The following is a 17,952-nucleotide window of genomic DNA, read 5'->3' on the forward strand; positions in this document are numbered from 1 at the left end:
CAAAGCCCTGAGACAAAGCAATCCATCTGCGGGTTCAGTTACCAGTAGGAGACAATAACGCCTGACATGATAGATGGTTATATGTATATCCACTGTGATTGAAGTTAGCCAAAGAGCCATCAGGACATTTCCCCCCCGGGGGCCTTTGGTCCAATACAGGCAGCCACTATTGTCTTCACTTATTAGAGAGAACAGAAGAAAAGAAGATGCCGACTGATTCCTTCTAGCAGTAACAATATCCAGCAGTGCTGAGCCTAAGTGGTCACTCAAGCATTGCAGAGTCCCAGTAGGTCAGAACAATGGACAAGCGACTGGGAGGTGTGTGTGTGTGTGTGTGTGTGTTTGTGTGTGCGCACGCACATTTATATATGTGTAAGACATTTAAGTTGGTTCTCCATCCAAATGTGGATAATGAGAGAGAGGACAGGAGCATGGGCCCCCGCACACACACCCACACACACACACACACACAGACGCATACACACAGGCCACGGGTGACATCATCAAAACAAAGACATGACCATGACAGCTAAAATGAATGAAAACATAAATCAAAAGTCTGGAAATTACTGTACAATTTATAAGACAGGGGGAAGATCCTGACAAGTTACACTTCGGCCTGAGTGAGGTTTTAAGTTTTGGCATTGCAAGATGAAATGTAAAATGTAATGCGCCATAATTTGCAGCATGTTGGCCCAGCTTCGTCACCCTACACTGTTACATGCTCAAAAACCTGACTTGTTTCATTGTCAAATTTTTGTAAAAACTCTCACAAAATAACTCACCATCAGCGATGCCCTCGCCTTTGACGCTCTTCAGCCCTCCAGGCATGGGGTTCCCATCCAAGAAGAACTCAATAATCCCATCATCCACTGTAATGATGACATGTAGCCACACATTATCCTCCACAAACTTCTCCGCAGTGGCCCGGGCCACCTGGGTATTGTTTGATCCTATGGCTGTATAGAACAGCATCACGGTGACATGAGAGTCATTGGTGTGGACCTTCACCCCGTAATACAAGGTCCCATTCCTGGTTCCTTTGGAGACGATGAAGCCGTCGGTGTCCGGCCTGGGCACCAGCCAAGCAGAGAAAGTGAAGTTGCCCAGGGCGGCGGGCCCGTCCTCGGCAGAGATGGTCCCATAGGCTCCCCGGACGCCGGAGAAGAAGCGTGCATCTGTGCCAGAGTGGTGTCTCCTGGCGTGGGGCCTGAGCTCCACCTTCTCTGGGAAGGAGGCCGGAAGGAGGAGGTCATCCATCAGAGGAAGGCCCTCTGGGAAATGAGCAGAAACAATCTCCCAGGCAACCCGCACATCGTTGAAAGTGCCCTGCTGTCGGAGGATGGTGAAGGAAGTGACGTCAGACATGTCGTCCTCCGATAGTACGTCTTCAGCCACTTCCTGGTCCAGGTTGGCGTCGGCGATGGCGAAGACGCCGAAGGGGTCATCGTTGAAAGGGATGAAGACGGAGGCGTTCAGAGAAGTCTCAGCCAGTTGTCCACCTTCCCCTGGGTAACCTCCTGTGAGATATCATAGGCAAGAGTTGAGGGGTTGTGGAAAAAAAATTACAAATGACACATGTTTGTTTCTGTCATTTTTGGAATTGCCAATATTCAGAAGAAAATAGGATATCACATATTTGAAGGGTGATCTTTTAATGTATTTGAAGGGTTGCATATTTGAGGGGGTTTCACTCTAAAACACTATACTGTATATTCATTTTGAGAAATGTTAGCATTTTGCAGATAAAGGTCTTAGCACATCACTTAAATATTTCATGATAAGTATAACTTTAATGTCAGTAATCATTTATAATAGTAGATGCCACTCTTCTCAAGTGGTGCCTCTCATCTCATTTTTTTTCATTTGCAGTTACCTGTCAATTCTCTACCATGAAGAACCCATTTATCTTGGACTTACCTGAGATGTTGACCAGCCTGAGGACAAAGAACTCAATGAACTCTGGTATTTTATCTGAGATGGCCTCCAGGACAATAGCTTTGGTCTCTTGCCCCGTGGTGAAGGTGATGGAGCCGGAGGTGTTAGAAAACTCCTGGCTCTCCTCCAGGGGAGTCACTGAGTCGTTGGCATACAGCTGCCAGAACACTGTAACATCACCGAAATGTCCCCTAGCCCGCAGGACACTGGGACAGAGGAGAGAGGAGTAACACTTAATGGAGCACAGTCAATGAGTAGAGCAGCCGTGGAGGAAAGGCTGTGCTTAAATTTAGAAACATAGTTATTTCTTGACAGCTCATTAACTTGTCTGTGAATACCAATGCCTATCCCTTTTTTGGGTGAAAACCCTGTATCTCCAAAATGTCAACTTGTTTTTACCTTGATGACCATGCATTTTTGAGTTTATCCAATTGATTTCAAAAATGTTTCATAAACGCAAGGGTCCTAAAATTTTCTCAACCCATAGAGGAGCATGTTAAAACCATATATAACCGTAGAAGACTTTCTAAATTAAAATGTTCTGCTCAAACGGCAGAGAGCCATTGAAGAATAGTTCCTCACTAGAAGTTGTTGGTCTTGCCCTCCTCCACAGGTTTCTCTGTGGGTTCCAGGGAGAAAATCCCGTTGGCGTCGTCATTAGCCTCAATCACCACAGTAGCTGTGTCCGCTCCGTACACAACAGCGTCACCTGTGTACACACACACACACACGCACACACACACACACACACACACAAACACAATTGAAGGGGTTACATCTGGGCCTACATCTTGATCTTGTGTCAGTGTCTTTGCGGTCTGTATCATCAACAAGAGGGAGCGAGAGAGAGAGAAAGAGAGAAAGAGAGAGAGAGAGAGAGAGAGAGAGAGAGTCTGGCATGGTTTGCGCTGGCCACATTGTTATTGTCATGCTAAATATCATGCAATAGAGGGGAGGCTGTTCTCATTAACATAGCACACCATAACTATGGCAACCAAGCCCAGGAGGACAGAGCTCCATATTCATGAAAAAAGTGTCAGAAAATACGACTGCAAAGGAACTCAAGTGAACGAAGGCAGGGGCAGGGCCTCAATCAACTGCAACCTGACAATTTGAAACAATATCTTTTCTTTAAAAATATTACCAAGCTTGCAAGGAATATTTAGCGAAAAAAAATGCTCCCACCGCCGGGAGAGGCTCTAACAAGCACATGATTCAAGTTGCCAGAAAACAAATACACTGCAATAAGCATGCAAATCTGCTCATGATTAAACAGACAAGGTAAACAGTGTCAAGGTCCCAGTGTGAGTTTGATTGACTTCTAACATACAGCTTATTGACTTCTAACACAAGCCCTATATAAAGGACAATCCCCTGGCTTAAACCAGGGGCTAACCCTTACTCTACTCTACTCCATGTCAATCAGTAAACAGAGAGAGGCCAGTGGAGTGGTCCGTCTTTGTGTCTCAGAAAGTCTGGAGTCTGGTAATTAAGGTCCTGTTGGGGCCCACCGGTCTTTCACTCCCCTCCCTGACACACAATACTGGGATTAGGAGAGCTTTCAGTGTCACCAATGCTAAATAACCTAGCCACTCTCCTATGTACAGATACAACTGGCAAGGAGAGGATGGAGGATAAACTAAGAGACGGGGGTGTGCGTAATAACGTCAGATGGTGATGAGGTGTGATTGTTGCCTGGTTCCTCTATTATAAACTACATCATAAAATATGAACCTTGTAAAAAGCGACTGACTTTCAGCTATTTATGATCCTCTGCAAGAGTGTGGGGGATGTTGTTTATATTCTCTATATCACCATATAAAAAAAAAAATCACCATATATGAGAGTATGACATATCCGCTATATCAGATATGACACAACCACTGATTCACAGAAGATATGGTAGCAACACAGACAACCGTAGAAACCACTAGTTTAAAAGGAAACCCATACCCACCTGTGGCGTTGTAGAGAACAATATAGAACGGTTCATCAGTCTCTGGTATGTTGTCATCTTCCACGGCCACAGAAATGTTCTTCATCCATTCACCCACATCGTACACCAGCAACGTGTCGTTACCCAGCATGGCGAGGTCACCCGGCGACGCGTCACCGTACTCGACGCGGTACATCACCGTGGCAACAAAGTCTGCCCGCCCTGCCCTCAGAACAGTGAAGTTGGCCACGCCCCCTTCCTGGAGCCGCACCACCACAGGTTCTGAGGAGAGGGTGAGAGAGAGGTGGGAAGAGGAGGAAGAGAGAGAGAGCAGGAGAGAGAAAAAGAGGGAGGGAGGGAGCGGGTGGGGGAATGAGTGGTAGTAGCCATAATATATTATCTTTCGTAGCCTTTCATTCACATGCGGCACATGTGAGAGGTGACTGAAAGGACTCAAAGGAGAAAAATCTTTACCAGCAAAGTAAATGGGGTCATCGTTCTTGTTAATCTGCAAACTGGCATTGAGTATATTTCCCAGTCTGGCTCCACCTGTAGCATTTAACAGTGTGATGGTAAAATTGTCCATGCCCTCCGGGATCTAATTCAAAGAAAAAAACAAAAGCGAATGAACATACATTAAAAAAAAAAAACATAAGACACACTCAGATAGATGCTAACTCAGATTTGGACTCAATTTGATTTTGAGAACACAATTAAATTGGTTTAAACTGGTTTACCTCATCAGGTACAGAGAAGAGAGTGAGGTTTTTCAGGTACTCCCCTTCCTCAAAGGTGATATTTCCCTGGATGGGGCGGACGTCTCCGGACAGAGCCGGCTCTAGGACCCAGGAGACCGACACCTCTCCGAACCGACCCCGGTTCCTCACTACAGGATACACCGCTGTAGGGAGAATCAGAACAGTCAAAGATCATCTATTTAGACAATAAATCACTCAAGAGCAAAAAACTGGCCCACTTTCCAGTCTGCAAATGTGGGCATTAACTTTCACATATGTTTGCTCCTCCTGCAATTTTGCCTCAGGCAGAGATGGAGGAAGCATAGCCATGCACAAGACCATTACAATAGCTACCAATCTGGTGCAGACCCGAAACAAGACTTGTCTTTTCTGAAGCCCTACTCACAAAATTATACTCACAATAATACTCACAAAACTATTTTCTTTTATTACCTTCCTGTACTTGACAATACTTGACTACTTTTGCACTGTCCGCCAATTGCTGCTGTGGCACCTGAATTTCCCCAAGGGGATCAACAAAGTGCTATCTTATCTTATTTTATCTTAAAAACTTGTTATGTGGGGATATCAGTTAGGGAGAGAAACACTGGTGGAAGGGTTTCATTGGTTGGAATTTTTATATACAAAATATGAGCATACTACCACACAAAGTCACCACTAAAGATTTTCAATTTAATGTAAAAGTAATGAAATGTTGATATAAAAATACAATAAAATATTTTTTTTTGCATTTTTTGGCATACATTGCCAAATAGGTGTATGGTATGATAGTAAAAATGAGTTACAAAGGTGAAAAAAAAAGAAAAAAAATCTATTTTAATTTCAGTGTGACTTCAGCAATACTTTTGGACCTGTTTGGCTTGGGTGTGGCAGTACATCATTACGGTGTGGGCTCAGTGCCCTACAAGTTGATCAACTAAGCTTACTGCCAAAAACAAATTCACACAGCATAGACAATCATGACATAGGCCTACTCAAACACAAACAATTTTTTGAGTAACTAGCCCGTAAAAATCACTGATATAATAGATAATCATACTCCAACTTGTAAACTATAAACTAGCTTTCTGTGATTCACTCCAGACTAATACATTTTCTCTATTTTTAGGGGTCCAAGCACGTAGTGCTGGAACCCTATTGTATTTGCTGGAATTGTTTCTTTCTTTCTTTCTTTCTTTCTTTCTTCTTTCTTTCTTCTTTCTTTCTTTTTCTCTGCTAAAAGTATCTGCAGCTCAAAAACCGTAAGTCCTACAGCAGCCATATTTGGCAGGTGGGCTCCTACGACGCACCACTACTCAGGCAAGGCAGCCCATGCACATTGGCCAGATGGTGGCGCTATAACAAGCAACTTTACATTTTGGCCAATAACTTCTGAACCGTGTGTGGTAGACTGAAAATTCTTGTGTTCCTAGATTCTTTGGAATGTGCATCCAACCCATATATCACTTTCAATGTCCACCATAGTGCATTGCATAGTGCAAAAGTTTATATCTCGTAATCGGCTACATGGATTCGTACCAAATTCGGTTCGCTCGATCTAGGGTCATGACTCAGTCGATGCATAAAATTTGGTAATGATTGATTAAAGTGGGCGTGGCTTATTACAACAAATCCAAAATTCAAAAAATCTAAATAAATCACCCGTACGTCCTACAGAACTGAAATGTTCAGCACATCCACTGAATTGTGACAAAAGTTTGCCTCACTGCAACCTATGGTCAATTCAGAAGTCCGTCACTCTATATTTTTCAAAATATGCAAAATAAATTAACATCTATATCTCCACAAGTCTTCATTCATATGCTACCAAAATTGACACAGACATTCTCTAGATAGTAGATATCAAGTTTTTCAAAGGGTGTTCAGATCGGTCCAAAATATTTGACAATACACCCGAAACAAGCAGAATGATGTGTGATTTTTTCAGAATTGTATCACTAACATTTTGACTGTTGTAAGCGCTTTAAGTTTAAATAGACAAAAATACCCCAGTTTTGCACATATGATGTCATTGCCTCAACTTGTGAGAAGGTGTGTAGAAACCATGTCAACCCAGTGGTGCAGTCAGAAACTCACCTTCTCTGGGGATACAAAGGTCCAGGGTTCGGATCCCCAGGTGGCCAAGTCCTACTTGCCAACAATGTAGCAATTCATGCATGTGGTATGTTTTCAAGTGCTTGTTGAGGTCATATTAAGTTAAAGGTTGTCTATTGTGACCCTGTGAAAATTTGTTTTTATTATTATTTTTCTCTGCTAAAAGTGTTTGTGCAGCAAAAACCCTAAGACCTAGAAACACCAAAAATTGGCAGTGGGTTGCAAATTCCACCCACTACTCAGTTTTCCCCACTGTGGCACACAGCAAAGTGGAAGTTGGCAGAGTGGATCACAAGGTTGTGAGTTCAAGTCCCTGATGAACTGTGACCATTTTGAAGTTTCATGAAAAGTAAATCAACACTAAATCACAGAGTGTAGAAAACTCAAAGCAGGTGTTTGACACCATCTGTCAATGGCAAAATACCTGATTGGCATCACTGATTGGGGTGTGGCCAGACCTTTCAACCCTTAGAGAGCAGTGCAGCAGCGGCTTTCTGGCCCATGTGATTTAGTATTGTTTTATTCGTTAATGGAGAGAACTACAATCTTTTATAAAGTGATTAGCGCTGTCAATCATAGGCTGCAGTATCACAATACTTCTCACTTAAGTTATTTTCTCCTCAGTCACCCTGTAGCAGGAGTTTTAGCTCAGTAGGTAAAGTGTCTCGCGTGTGGAAAGTGGGTTCAAATCCAGGCTTGTCCTTTCTGAAGTCATTAGTTGTCAAGAACAAGCGGTATGTGTTCTAATCGGAAGTCTGGCCATTGTGAATAACTTCAACAATGTGGTTGCAATGAAATGATGAACTTGACAGAAGTCACGGCCCAACACAAAAGCCGGTGTTAGACTGCATGTTTGATCTTCACAACATGTCAGTTTTTGTGTGTCTTCTACCTTCTGTAATGTTTTGTCTATCTGTCTGTCTTGGACCCCTCAATCGCCGCTTGCGGCTATATTCTATGTTCTTTTTTGTAGCCTTCAATGATATCTCACTTCACATGGAAGTGTATCAGTATTATCTGAAGGACCGCTACTCCAACATACCCTGATGCGTCTCGTTCCCTTTGCTCTCGTTGATGGCCTCCGCCAGTCCTGATTGGATGAACTCGATGACACCAAAGGGGTCGTCGTTCTTCCGCACTGTGATGTTGACCTCCCTGTGGTTGCCTAGACGACTGGGCGGAGTGCTGTGGCTGCTAAGTACCACAGAGAAGGTCTCGTCCAGCTGTGCACATACACAGCACACACACACACGCACACACACAGACATACACATATAAGGATTTCATGGACCAAAACAGGTCTGTTTAAAGCATAACCTTTACAGTTTGCTATAAAAATATGCTAGCTGATACTGAATTTGAAATATATTTTTACAGCAGAACTTTGCTCCTGTGAGTACATCCTCATTGTAACCGGAGAAATTCGACATCACAGGGTATCTTGACTACGAGAGGAAAAATTAAGTCCTTTTTATCCTAAATCAAGTGGAACACTGCAAAAAAATAATCACCTTAACAAGTCATTCAATCTAATATTGAGTATGAAATCTTATTTTTCTTAAAACAAGTGAGAAAAATAGGCCAAAGGAGTAAGATAATTTTACTTTTTTCCATACTAACGAAACCAACTGCCTTATTCTGCCTTGTTTCAACATATTGACACTTCTGGAAAATTCATAAAACAATTAAAACTGCATGGCAAACAAATACAATTATGTCAGCCCATTGGCTTTTTCACTTGTTTTAAGAAAAATAACACTTTAAGACTGAGCATGAGACTAAATGCCTTGCTACAAAGCATAAATGTCACATCCTAACATGTCACTTACGCTTGTATTCATCCTTAAAATCTTGCCAATGGGGTGAGATAATTCCACTTGTTTCCAATGCAATGTCACTTGGCAAGATAAGGCAAATCACTCCACTAGTATCAAGAAAATGACACTTGATTCAAGAAAATTCATGAAAAAAGTGATATTATCTCACCCTATTGGTGGATTTTTTTCATTTTTCTTAAAATAAGACTCAATACTGGATTAAATAACTTGGTAAAATGGAGATTTTTTGCAGTGTAAGATGGACATTATTTTGCAGTGTAAGATGGACATTATTTTGCAGGGAAGGAAATGGATATTCTATAAATGTAATGTATGATGCAATGTGGGTACAAAACAACGTTGACCATATTCTTACCTCAGGCACCCCGTCAGGCCGGGCCACCAGTGCCACCACCACCTCCCTCTCCCCCGGTTTAAACTCCAGGATGCCCGTAGAGCCGTAGAACTCGGCGTTGCCCGAGGGCCTGACAGCGTAGCGCACCAGCTGCTTCAGCAGCTGACCCTGGGCCCTGACCACACGCAGCTCCACAGCCTGTCCTTCCTGGGTGTTGAAAGTATACAGGATAAGTTTAAAGATGCCTTATGCCCAGGACCACAGATATGAGAGACAATACCCATATATAAGATTTGATGTAACTACTCCTTCACATCATGCGTAGTTGGATAGATGAGTACAAAAATAAACACTTGGATAAAGACGATATAGTTGAAGTTAATCTCCAGCTTTGACTTACACTGATGACCCACGGGCCTCTAGAGAATGGGGAGAACTCAAAGACTCCCCCAGGGTCGTCGTTCTCCATGATGACAATCTCTCTGCTGGTGAAGCCGGCTTTCAGGATCTGGTTCTCCACATTACTCCTGGGACACACACACATGCACACACATACACAGTATTAGATCATAGATAATGTCTACTGATGACTACTAAATAGATATCAGGAAAAGATTTTGGAACAATGAAAAATATAGTGGAGGAGATTTTATTTAGCAAACTAGTAATTATGCAGTACGTGAACAAGGCAGATGAGTGTCGCCTACATGGTGCAGTAGTTGAAAGCTCTCACATGGAGGCTTTTGTGCCAAAGGTGTTGAGCCTCTTCCAACAGCAGGCAATGTAATATGACAAAACAGCTTAACCTTAATCTCCAAACTTCTTAACGCATTCCTTGCATTGTGTGATGCTCATTCATTATTGGTTCCATATGCTAAAGTCCTGCTGTTTAGACCACTCTTATTAACCATGTCAATCAACGCCGCGCCAGCATCTCTATCGCTCCACAGGGGGTTGTATGTGTATGTGTGTGTGTGTGTGTGTGTGTGTTGAGAAAATCGTAGCCAAGCAAGCACCACATAACGGGTAAATTAGAGACAAAGGGAGGACAGAATGAAGCACTCCAAACAAACAGTCACAGCCAAGGCGCTGCATGCATACAAACACTGACATCTTTACAAGAGTACACAATCAGGCCTAGTTAAATTGGGGCGAAACACATAAAGAAGATTCCCCATTTACTCCCCACAACCACACTCCTTTAGGTTCCCCATTTCACACCGCCGCAGCACCCCCCAGCCCAACCCCAAGCCCCCTCGTCCCCACGTCAACCAAAGGCCCCAGAAATCCTGAAGTAGGCCCTTCTCTAAAAAACAAAGTCCTGATTCACGGCAACACAAAGGGAGCCAGGTTCACTCCACTCTCCACTTACCCGAAGTTCACTATAAAGCGCTCAGTCTCCACCCTGCAGGAGAGGGGTGGGAGGGAGAGAGAGCCGCCGTTCTCATCAGAACTTAACACTAGCACACACACCTCAAAAAATAAGAAATAGTTGGGGCAAGCAGAGGAGGGATGGGATGAGGCAGCATCCACTGTGCTCAGCCCTTCCAATCCCACTGGACTCTCTCATTGTATAAGTGTGTTCTGAAATATTAACACTGCCTTCACACTGACCCAAAGAGTCGTTATTGTAGGAAGTATTGCAGTAATGCGTATAGCATAGCAGAAGGGTCTAATTAGCCTTGAAGGTGAATTAACAAAACTCAATACAATTATGCCCGGAGTTGCACTATCCCTACCTATCCAGACTAAGCAGCAGGGTCTCATTGACTTCTGGGATATCGTCAGCCATGACAGTGAGGTTGATGGAGGCGTCGCTCTGCCCGGACAGGAAGACCACAGAGCCACTCAGAGGCTCCAGGTCATCAGGGGTCACGTCCTCACGGTTGGCTCCGATTGGCTGAAGACTCCAGAACACGACGGCCTCACCATCTGTCCCGTCGCGCTGCAGGGGGAGAGTCACCTGCACCAAGCGTCATGAGAATGAGCCACTCATACCTACCTACACGGACAATTTACTCTCTGAACATAGAAAACAGCAGGTCTGACTAGCAGCATGGTTGCAGTAAAGCCAGTGGTTGAGGACTCTTTTTCAACTACAGTGTCTAACATGAGAAAATTCTCTTTTTCCTTTACAGTGGTGGGTAATATCAGTGTACATGAGAACTGAAGACTCTCATTCCAAAATAAGATCTCCAGCATTTGAAAAAAGTGACACTTACTCTTTATTAAAAAGATGTTAATATGAATATAAAATATTGATATTAAAACAAATTATAGTACTTTTGAAATGCTAGTAGGTAAGTTCTTGACTGAAAAAAATAAGATTGTTTTTACTGACTGGATCTTCTATATTTTAGAGATACTGAATGATGAACTTCAGGCAATATTTTTTCTTTCCCATAATGGATATCTAGCGTTTTTGGAATAAACTGCATTTCAACAAAGACAAGCATCACAGAACTTACAGTACTACAGGTATGTAACGCTGGCATCCTACCATGCTAGTATTGGTGTCCTCTGGTTCATAAAGCACCACTCTGGTGTTACTGGTGAAGCCGATCTCCCCGTTAGCAATGTCTGGGGTGACAGTCAGGGTCAGATTGAGAGATCCCCCAAATCTTGGGCTGATCGAGGGAATGGGGCGACTGATGTTGAGCAGCTCCAGTGCATCCAACTGGGGGAGAGAGAAAAAGATCTCAGTCAATACAAGGCACCTGCATAGGTGGGGTAGGTGTTTAGGAAAGGAAAAAAAACAACTTCAGGTTTTTCAGTATATCATAATATAATGTGTACTCCATGTACAAGGGCAGGCAATTTGAAATAGCTGGGGAACAGAATGAAAATGGAAGGCAAAGCAGATCAGTCGGGTTTTGCAATTAAGTCATGGAAAACAAAATGGTGGTTACAGAGTGTGACGTGGAATGCCTTCAGTTCAGAACGGCACTTTGCTTTCAGGTTGTGTGTTTTGTGCTTCTGTCATCCCTCATGTTCAAATTGCCACGACTGTGTCTCTATCGCTTGGTAATTCCAGTTCTGTCCCTTCTATGGATGTGCTGAATGACTCTCTATCTTCAATGACCACTCAGGGCTGCTTTCACTGCATGTATGTTTGTGTTGAGGAGCTTGAATTTAAGTGTGTGATGTAGTTATAGTCCTACAGAATGTGAAGCAGGCCCTTTTGGTACTTTTTTTTGTTTTCAAGAGCTAGGTGATGTTGTTTGTTTGGACAGTTGGGCAATTCCCATAGCAACAGGCCAGACTCTTATGTCCACACCATTCACACATGCAAATGAGGCACTTAAACTTTGGATGGCATTGATTTGGCCAATAGTGCAAACACAAATATAAAAGAATATATATTTTTTTTTTTACAGGTGAAAGCAAAATTTCCCTACATTGCCTGGACCACATTGTGAAAATGTATCTCAATATCAATATCTCATCCTGTGTGTCACCTGTGTCTTGCCTGCATTTTCACCCTTTGTCTCCAGCCCCATTACCTGTATTAGGAAATGAGCCCCGTTCTGCAGAAAAGCGTCATTCCTGATTGGTAGGATGAGGTGGGCCAGCTTCTGCCCGTGGGAAAAGATCACGCTGACGGACCTGCTAACATTCAGAACCTGGTTGCGGGCCAGTGCCGGGTCTATCGGCCCCGCGGGAATATAGAGGGCCGTGAGGGTCATGGACACCTCACCCAGCCTGCCGCCCTCTCGCTGGAAGCTGAGGGAGAGGAAGCGGCCCTCGCGTTGGCTCTGGATGCTTTGCTCTTCTTCCGGGTGAAAGCGAAACATCCCGTAGACGTCGTCGCTGTCCTGGATGTAGAAGACCATCTGGGGAAAAAAGCGGTGGAGGACCAGGGGAAGGGTAGGAGCGGAAGAAACAAATGGGCAAGAGAAAGGAGGAGTAAGCAGCTTTCGCATTTTGATAAGAGAGGGGATGATCTAAAACACATTGTCTGTGTGTGTGTGTGTGTGTGTGTGTGTGTGTGTGTGAAACAGTCGTCACGTGCTTGTGAAGTTTAATTTAGAGGTACAAAGAGAAATGAGAGAAGGGGGAGTAAAAATGAAGAGTGAGGACAAGAAGTGAGGAGGGAGGCGGTTGATTGTAAGGCTGTGACGGGATAAGGGGTTTTGTTGTTATATTCTCATATTTGCTTTTCATCATTTTGTTTATTATGTTTCTAAGATTGTATCTTTATGTAGAAGAGGAGGAAGCAGAGGAACAGAGCGAGGAAAGGAAGAGAGTATATCAGACTGAGAGTAGTAAAACAGAGGCCTGAGCTAATTTTAGAGAGGCATCCTCTTTAATTAACTCTGCTAAGTCTGCTAGAGTAGTTTTCATGAGCATTTAAACAGTGGCTCATTCATTTGCCTGGGACCTACGGTTGTCTAATGCATTGCCTGACATGTTCACAAGAGCTGCTTTACTGTTCAGAGTGTGTGATAAATCATTTGTACCATTAATGACACTTAACATTGATTAGCTTGTCATGCCGTTAAAAGTCATCTGTTAATCCTCAAAAGTATTTCTGCTGAGTCAACTCTTTCTCAACACATGGCAAACAGATCCAGAGGTGGTGTGTGTTGGTGTGTGTTTGTCTGTGACCAAGGCAGAGTTTGTACGTGTCTAATCTAATGCCTTTAACATAAACAAGAGTTAGATCTGCCCACTCCTTTCACACATAGCCAAGTGCAGAGGCTTGGACAAAGATGGAAGCTATAAAAAACCTCTCACCACCTCACCCGCGCATTCTAAAAACCACACACACACACACACACAAACACACACGCACGCACACACACACACACACACACACACACACACACACACACACACACACACACACACACACACACACACACTGCTGCCTGCTGTTTCCGCTTTGTTTTGATTCAGCCACATTAAGGGAACACCCAGGGAGCAAAGTGACAGACTAAGGGGTCTACCCCTGCACAATATGCCAAGTTTGCCACTGTACCTTACAGTAGGTCTCTCTCTTTCTCTTTCACACACACACACACACACACATACACACCACCACATCCTCCAGATGTGTCCCCTCACAAGTGTAGCCCTTCCCCGCAGACTTCCCCAACAAAGTCTGGGTGGACCTGCCCTCTCTCTCTCTCTCTCTCTCTCTCTCTCTCTCTCTCTCTCTCTCTCTCTCTCTCTCTCTCTCTCTTTCTCTCTCTGTCTATCTCTCACTCTCTCTCTCTCTCCTCTCTCTCTCTCTTCCACTCTCTGTCTCTCTCTCCTCTAAAAGAGCAAAAACAAAAATAGCCACAAAGCCACTGCAAAAAAGAGAGAGTAACTACAAATCTAAAGCAAATCTTTTTTTTTGCCCATCAGTGCTCTCCCCTAAACTCACGTCCATGGGCTCGTCGACCTCGGCGCTGCCAGTCACAGTATCAGGCAGCAGTCTGAGAATGAAGGCCTCTGCCTCTTCCGGTAGATCATCTGTCACAATGTTCAACAGCAGCACGGCGTTCATCTGACCGGCGGCGAATCTCAACGTCCCCGCATCGGGGCTCAAGTCGTCCGACACTGGGGAGCGGTCCGTGGCGTTTCGGCTGATGGTCCAGTTGACAGACACATCACCGTAGTTGCCTCCATTCCTTACGATGATGATGCCATCATATCTGGCGGGATGATAGAAGAAGAGGTGAAGGGAGGTTTATGATGTGATAACCTTGGAAATGATTTTTTCTTCCTCCTCTACATTTCGAAAAAGGAAAAATGACATTACAAAACAATAGTTTCGGCCAAGCAATCTGACTGGTCAAAGATGCATGCTGACCAGCCTTGTATACGACTTTGGAGAAAACATTTTTAGACAGTACTGTATTTACATGAGTTGGTAACTGTTGCATAAAAGCCATAATACCCTTGAGGATGTTCTTGGGTGCTGTCACACCCCTAATCACTGCAAAGAATGCCATTTTAGGTGTTGTTGCTATATTAAACCATACTGAGGAGATAATATCTCCTCCCAGCCCGCAAAACTCATCACAAGGAGTTTCATAAGAACTCATAAGATTCCCACCTCTGTGTCAGTCTGTCTTCATTGATGCTGACTGGCTGAATGAGAGTGCTGCCGCTGATTGACAGGACACCGTGAGGCTTATCGTTGGGCTCGATGGTGACCAGCGCAGCGTTGGGCGAGACCAGGACAGCATCTCCTCTGACGGTCTCCTCCAGCAGGACCAGATGAAAGGACTCTGCAATCTCTGGCACCTCGTCGTCACTGACGTTAAACAGCAGGTGGACCTCGTAGACGAACGGCGGGAATGTAACCCTCTGGACCCGCTGTAGGTCGAGGAAGTCCACAGCTGGGGTGGCGCTGCCCGCTCCATCGCCACTCACCACCATGTAATCTACAGAAACCTAAGCAAATCATGTATAATTAAGATGTTTTAGATCAATTTGTATGTCAATATATATGAGTTCATTGTTTTTGCTTCAGCAAAATATTTATTAAAAAGAATTTAAAGTTGTGCCCTGTATTATTTCAGTGGCAGTTTACAATCAAAAGTCTAAGTATTGGAGAAGTGAACTTGGAAAGTTGGACTTTAAAAGTTTGTTCCTCTGCATCATATTCCTCTTTTGATGTGAAATTCACATTACAAGGTTGATGGGTTATAATAAAAAAACAACAACCTGGTTTGGATTGTATCTACTTTTACTTATTACACCATTAGAAATGAATGGCGATCTGAATAAACAAACAACAATAGAAAAGAGCTCAACCTCGGTGTCAACAGAGCCGACCAGTGGCCCGTCCTCAGTCAGGCGACCGCGGGTCACGGTGAGGTTGATGACTCCGGCATTCTCTGGTACTGCCAGCATGGACTGGGAGAACCGCAGCGGGCTGTCGTTACGCCGGATCCTCAGCTGGACGCTGCTGCCGTTGGGGCGGAGCAGGGCCCCGCCTGCCGTGCCCGTCAGCCGGACTGAAAACACCTCATCATCCTCTGGGGTCTGGACCGCAGGGAAGGGAAAGTACACTCAAATAACACATGAGTTTCATAACTCTGTTTTATTTGATAGAATCTAAATAACATAAATCGACTGGTGGTGTGGCAATTATGGCCTTTCAAAAAGGCCCATTTGAAATTTTGACCTTTAATTATAGCGGCCTCATTAGGCCAGACAGTGTAATTTGTAAGGATTGCTGAGTGTAACAAGTTTTGTGTCAATCGAACTTGACACAAAACTTGCCAATCAGGCTAATCTTTATCCCCATCGGTGTATTTTTTTAATCATTGGAACACGGTGTGAAGATGCATCATCCCTACAAGTTTCGGCAAAATCAGACCAGCGGTGTCTCAGATATCACCTGAGATATCAAGTGTGATGGACGGATACACGGACATACACAGCCCAATCCTTAGTCGCACCCATCTAACCCCCCCCACCCCCCACCCCCACCCCCACCCCTCCAATTTCACGTGGGGCACAACAACTACATAACCAGGTAGGTGTGAGATGTAGCCGTTACAAAGGGACAGTGAGGAGCCTGTTCAGTACCGGGTCATCCTGGATGAGCACGCTGAAGACCACCTCAGCCTTCCCTGGGGGAATGGTGATGTTCCCTCTGTCTGGACTGAGGTCCTCTATGGCAGGGTTGGGACCTCCAGAGATCTGACCGGGAAGGAGTCACAGTGAGGTTTATGCTTCTGTGTGTGTATATGCTTATGTATATGTGCATTTTCATTGATCATTAATATGCGTTCATTTGCAAAGTGCTACATATCCATGCTGGAAAAAGATCATTGCCTGAAGTTCATCATTCAGTATTTCTCATGTAGAGAATTCACTGTGTAAAAGTCTTATCATTTGGTTAAATTACCTACTTTGCTTTAACTTACTGTAAAAGCTACCATAATCTGTTTTAATGTTGCACTGTAAATAATTTAGCAAGAATGGGTGTCATCCTTTTAAAATGGTCGATTTATCATTTTGGAATGAAACTCTGTATGTCGCTGGTGTTGTGAAAACCTCTTTTTTGGTGAGTTTCATGTTTTTACTGTAATTGAATTACTGTAATGGGTGTGCTCCTACATGTGTTGAGAGAATTCTCCCACCTCTTGGGATTATGAAACCCTTTCAAAACCAATTACACAAACTCAAAAATGCTTTGTCATCAAGCTAAAAACAAGGCTGTTTTTCTTAGTTCTTAGTTTCTGAAAAGTTGATATTTTGGAGATACAAGGTTTTCACCCTGTAGCGATGATATATTCCCATTCTCAGATAAATAACATGGTCAGTCCTCGAATGCTGAGAGTGTCTAGGGTTTGCCTGTTGACCTCTCACCTCATAGTACACAGTCACAGTCCCATACGTCCCCTTCTCTCTGATCAGGGTGAAAGGCACATACTGGGTCCTTCCTCTTGGTTCATCTACTATGATCTCTTCAGTCTGGGATGAAGACAGAGGGAGAGAGAGAGAGAGAGAGAGACAGAGAGAGAGAGAGAGAGAGGAGAGAGAAATAAAACCCTCATCAATCAAACTTAATGCACTCTCAGTACCATGCTGCTTTCCTAACCACAAGTAGAATAAACCAAATTATGAAACAAAGCAAAGAATCATATTTGGAAGATTGGGATAAAGAAACCAAAACACAGAATTAATTAGAATGTAATCTGGCCCTGAACAGAGAATATGAATATCTCTTTACTGTCAGAGTACAGGACAAGTAACTGCCAATTAACAATGGAAAAAGGGAGATGTAAAAAATCATCAAGTCACAAAAAAAAATCATGACAATCGAGAGAAAACAGCACATTGCCTCTGTGTGACAGGTGAGGATGAGACAGAGATTATTTCTCTTGAAATATATCCAAAACATACTTCAAAAGGTTTGACACACACACACACACACACACCTACACACGCCTACACACACACTCACACACACACACACTATATATTATTATAATACTATTAATATGTACTATTATAGAGTACACATTTTCAAAACAAATACATTATCATTTCAGTATGTTTGAATGGATAAACTGTTGTTTATTTGGTTTTTGAAAATGTACATTG

General features: G+C 43.5%; 1 protein-coding gene across 1 annotated transcript in view; it reads right to left on the reverse strand.

Annotated features, from left to right (window-relative positions):
- Window positions 1-17,319, reverse strand: part of adgrv1 (adhesion G protein-coupled receptor V1) — a gene marked incomplete at its 5' end in the record, with an annotated part of 117,162 nt that extends 99,843 nt beyond the window's left edge. The window contains 17 exons of the mRNA XM_071522979.1: window positions 786-1,520; window positions 1,921-2,144; window positions 2,521-2,647; window positions 3,896-4,156; window positions 4,349-4,472; window positions 4,612-4,775; window positions 7,769-7,949; window positions 8,920-9,105; window positions 9,299-9,425; window positions 10,638-10,861; window positions 11,399-11,575; window positions 12,402-12,731; window positions 14,270-14,540; window positions 14,945-15,285; window positions 15,649-15,879; window positions 16,429-16,542; window positions 17,215-17,319. Coding sequence (XP_071379080.1) covers window positions 786-1,520; window positions 1,921-2,144; window positions 2,521-2,647; window positions 3,896-4,156; window positions 4,349-4,472; window positions 4,612-4,775; window positions 7,769-7,949; window positions 8,920-9,105; window positions 9,299-9,425; window positions 10,638-10,861; window positions 11,399-11,575; window positions 12,402-12,731; window positions 14,270-14,540; window positions 14,945-15,285; window positions 15,649-15,879; window positions 16,429-16,542; window positions 17,215-17,319 — 3,922 coding nt within the window. The remainder of the gene's footprint in view (window positions 1-785; window positions 1,521-1,920; window positions 2,145-2,520; window positions 2,648-3,895; window positions 4,157-4,348; window positions 4,473-4,611; window positions 4,776-7,768; window positions 7,950-8,919; window positions 9,106-9,298; window positions 9,426-10,637; window positions 10,862-11,398; window positions 11,576-12,401; window positions 12,732-14,269; window positions 14,541-14,944; window positions 15,286-15,648; window positions 15,880-16,428; window positions 16,543-17,214) is intronic.
- Between the last annotated feature and the right edge of the window lie 633 nt (window positions 17,320-17,952).

The sequence above is a fragment of the Centroberyx affinis genome, unplaced genomic scaffold (assembly GCF_046629955.1).
Source record: "Centroberyx affinis isolate AG114_WGS23_722 - 3 ecotype Tasmania unplaced genomic scaffold, CSIRO-AGI_Caff_v1 ptg001051l_1, whole genome shotgun sequence".
Classification (NCBI taxonomy): Eukaryota; Metazoa; Chordata; class Actinopteri; order Beryciformes; family Berycidae; genus Centroberyx; species Centroberyx affinis.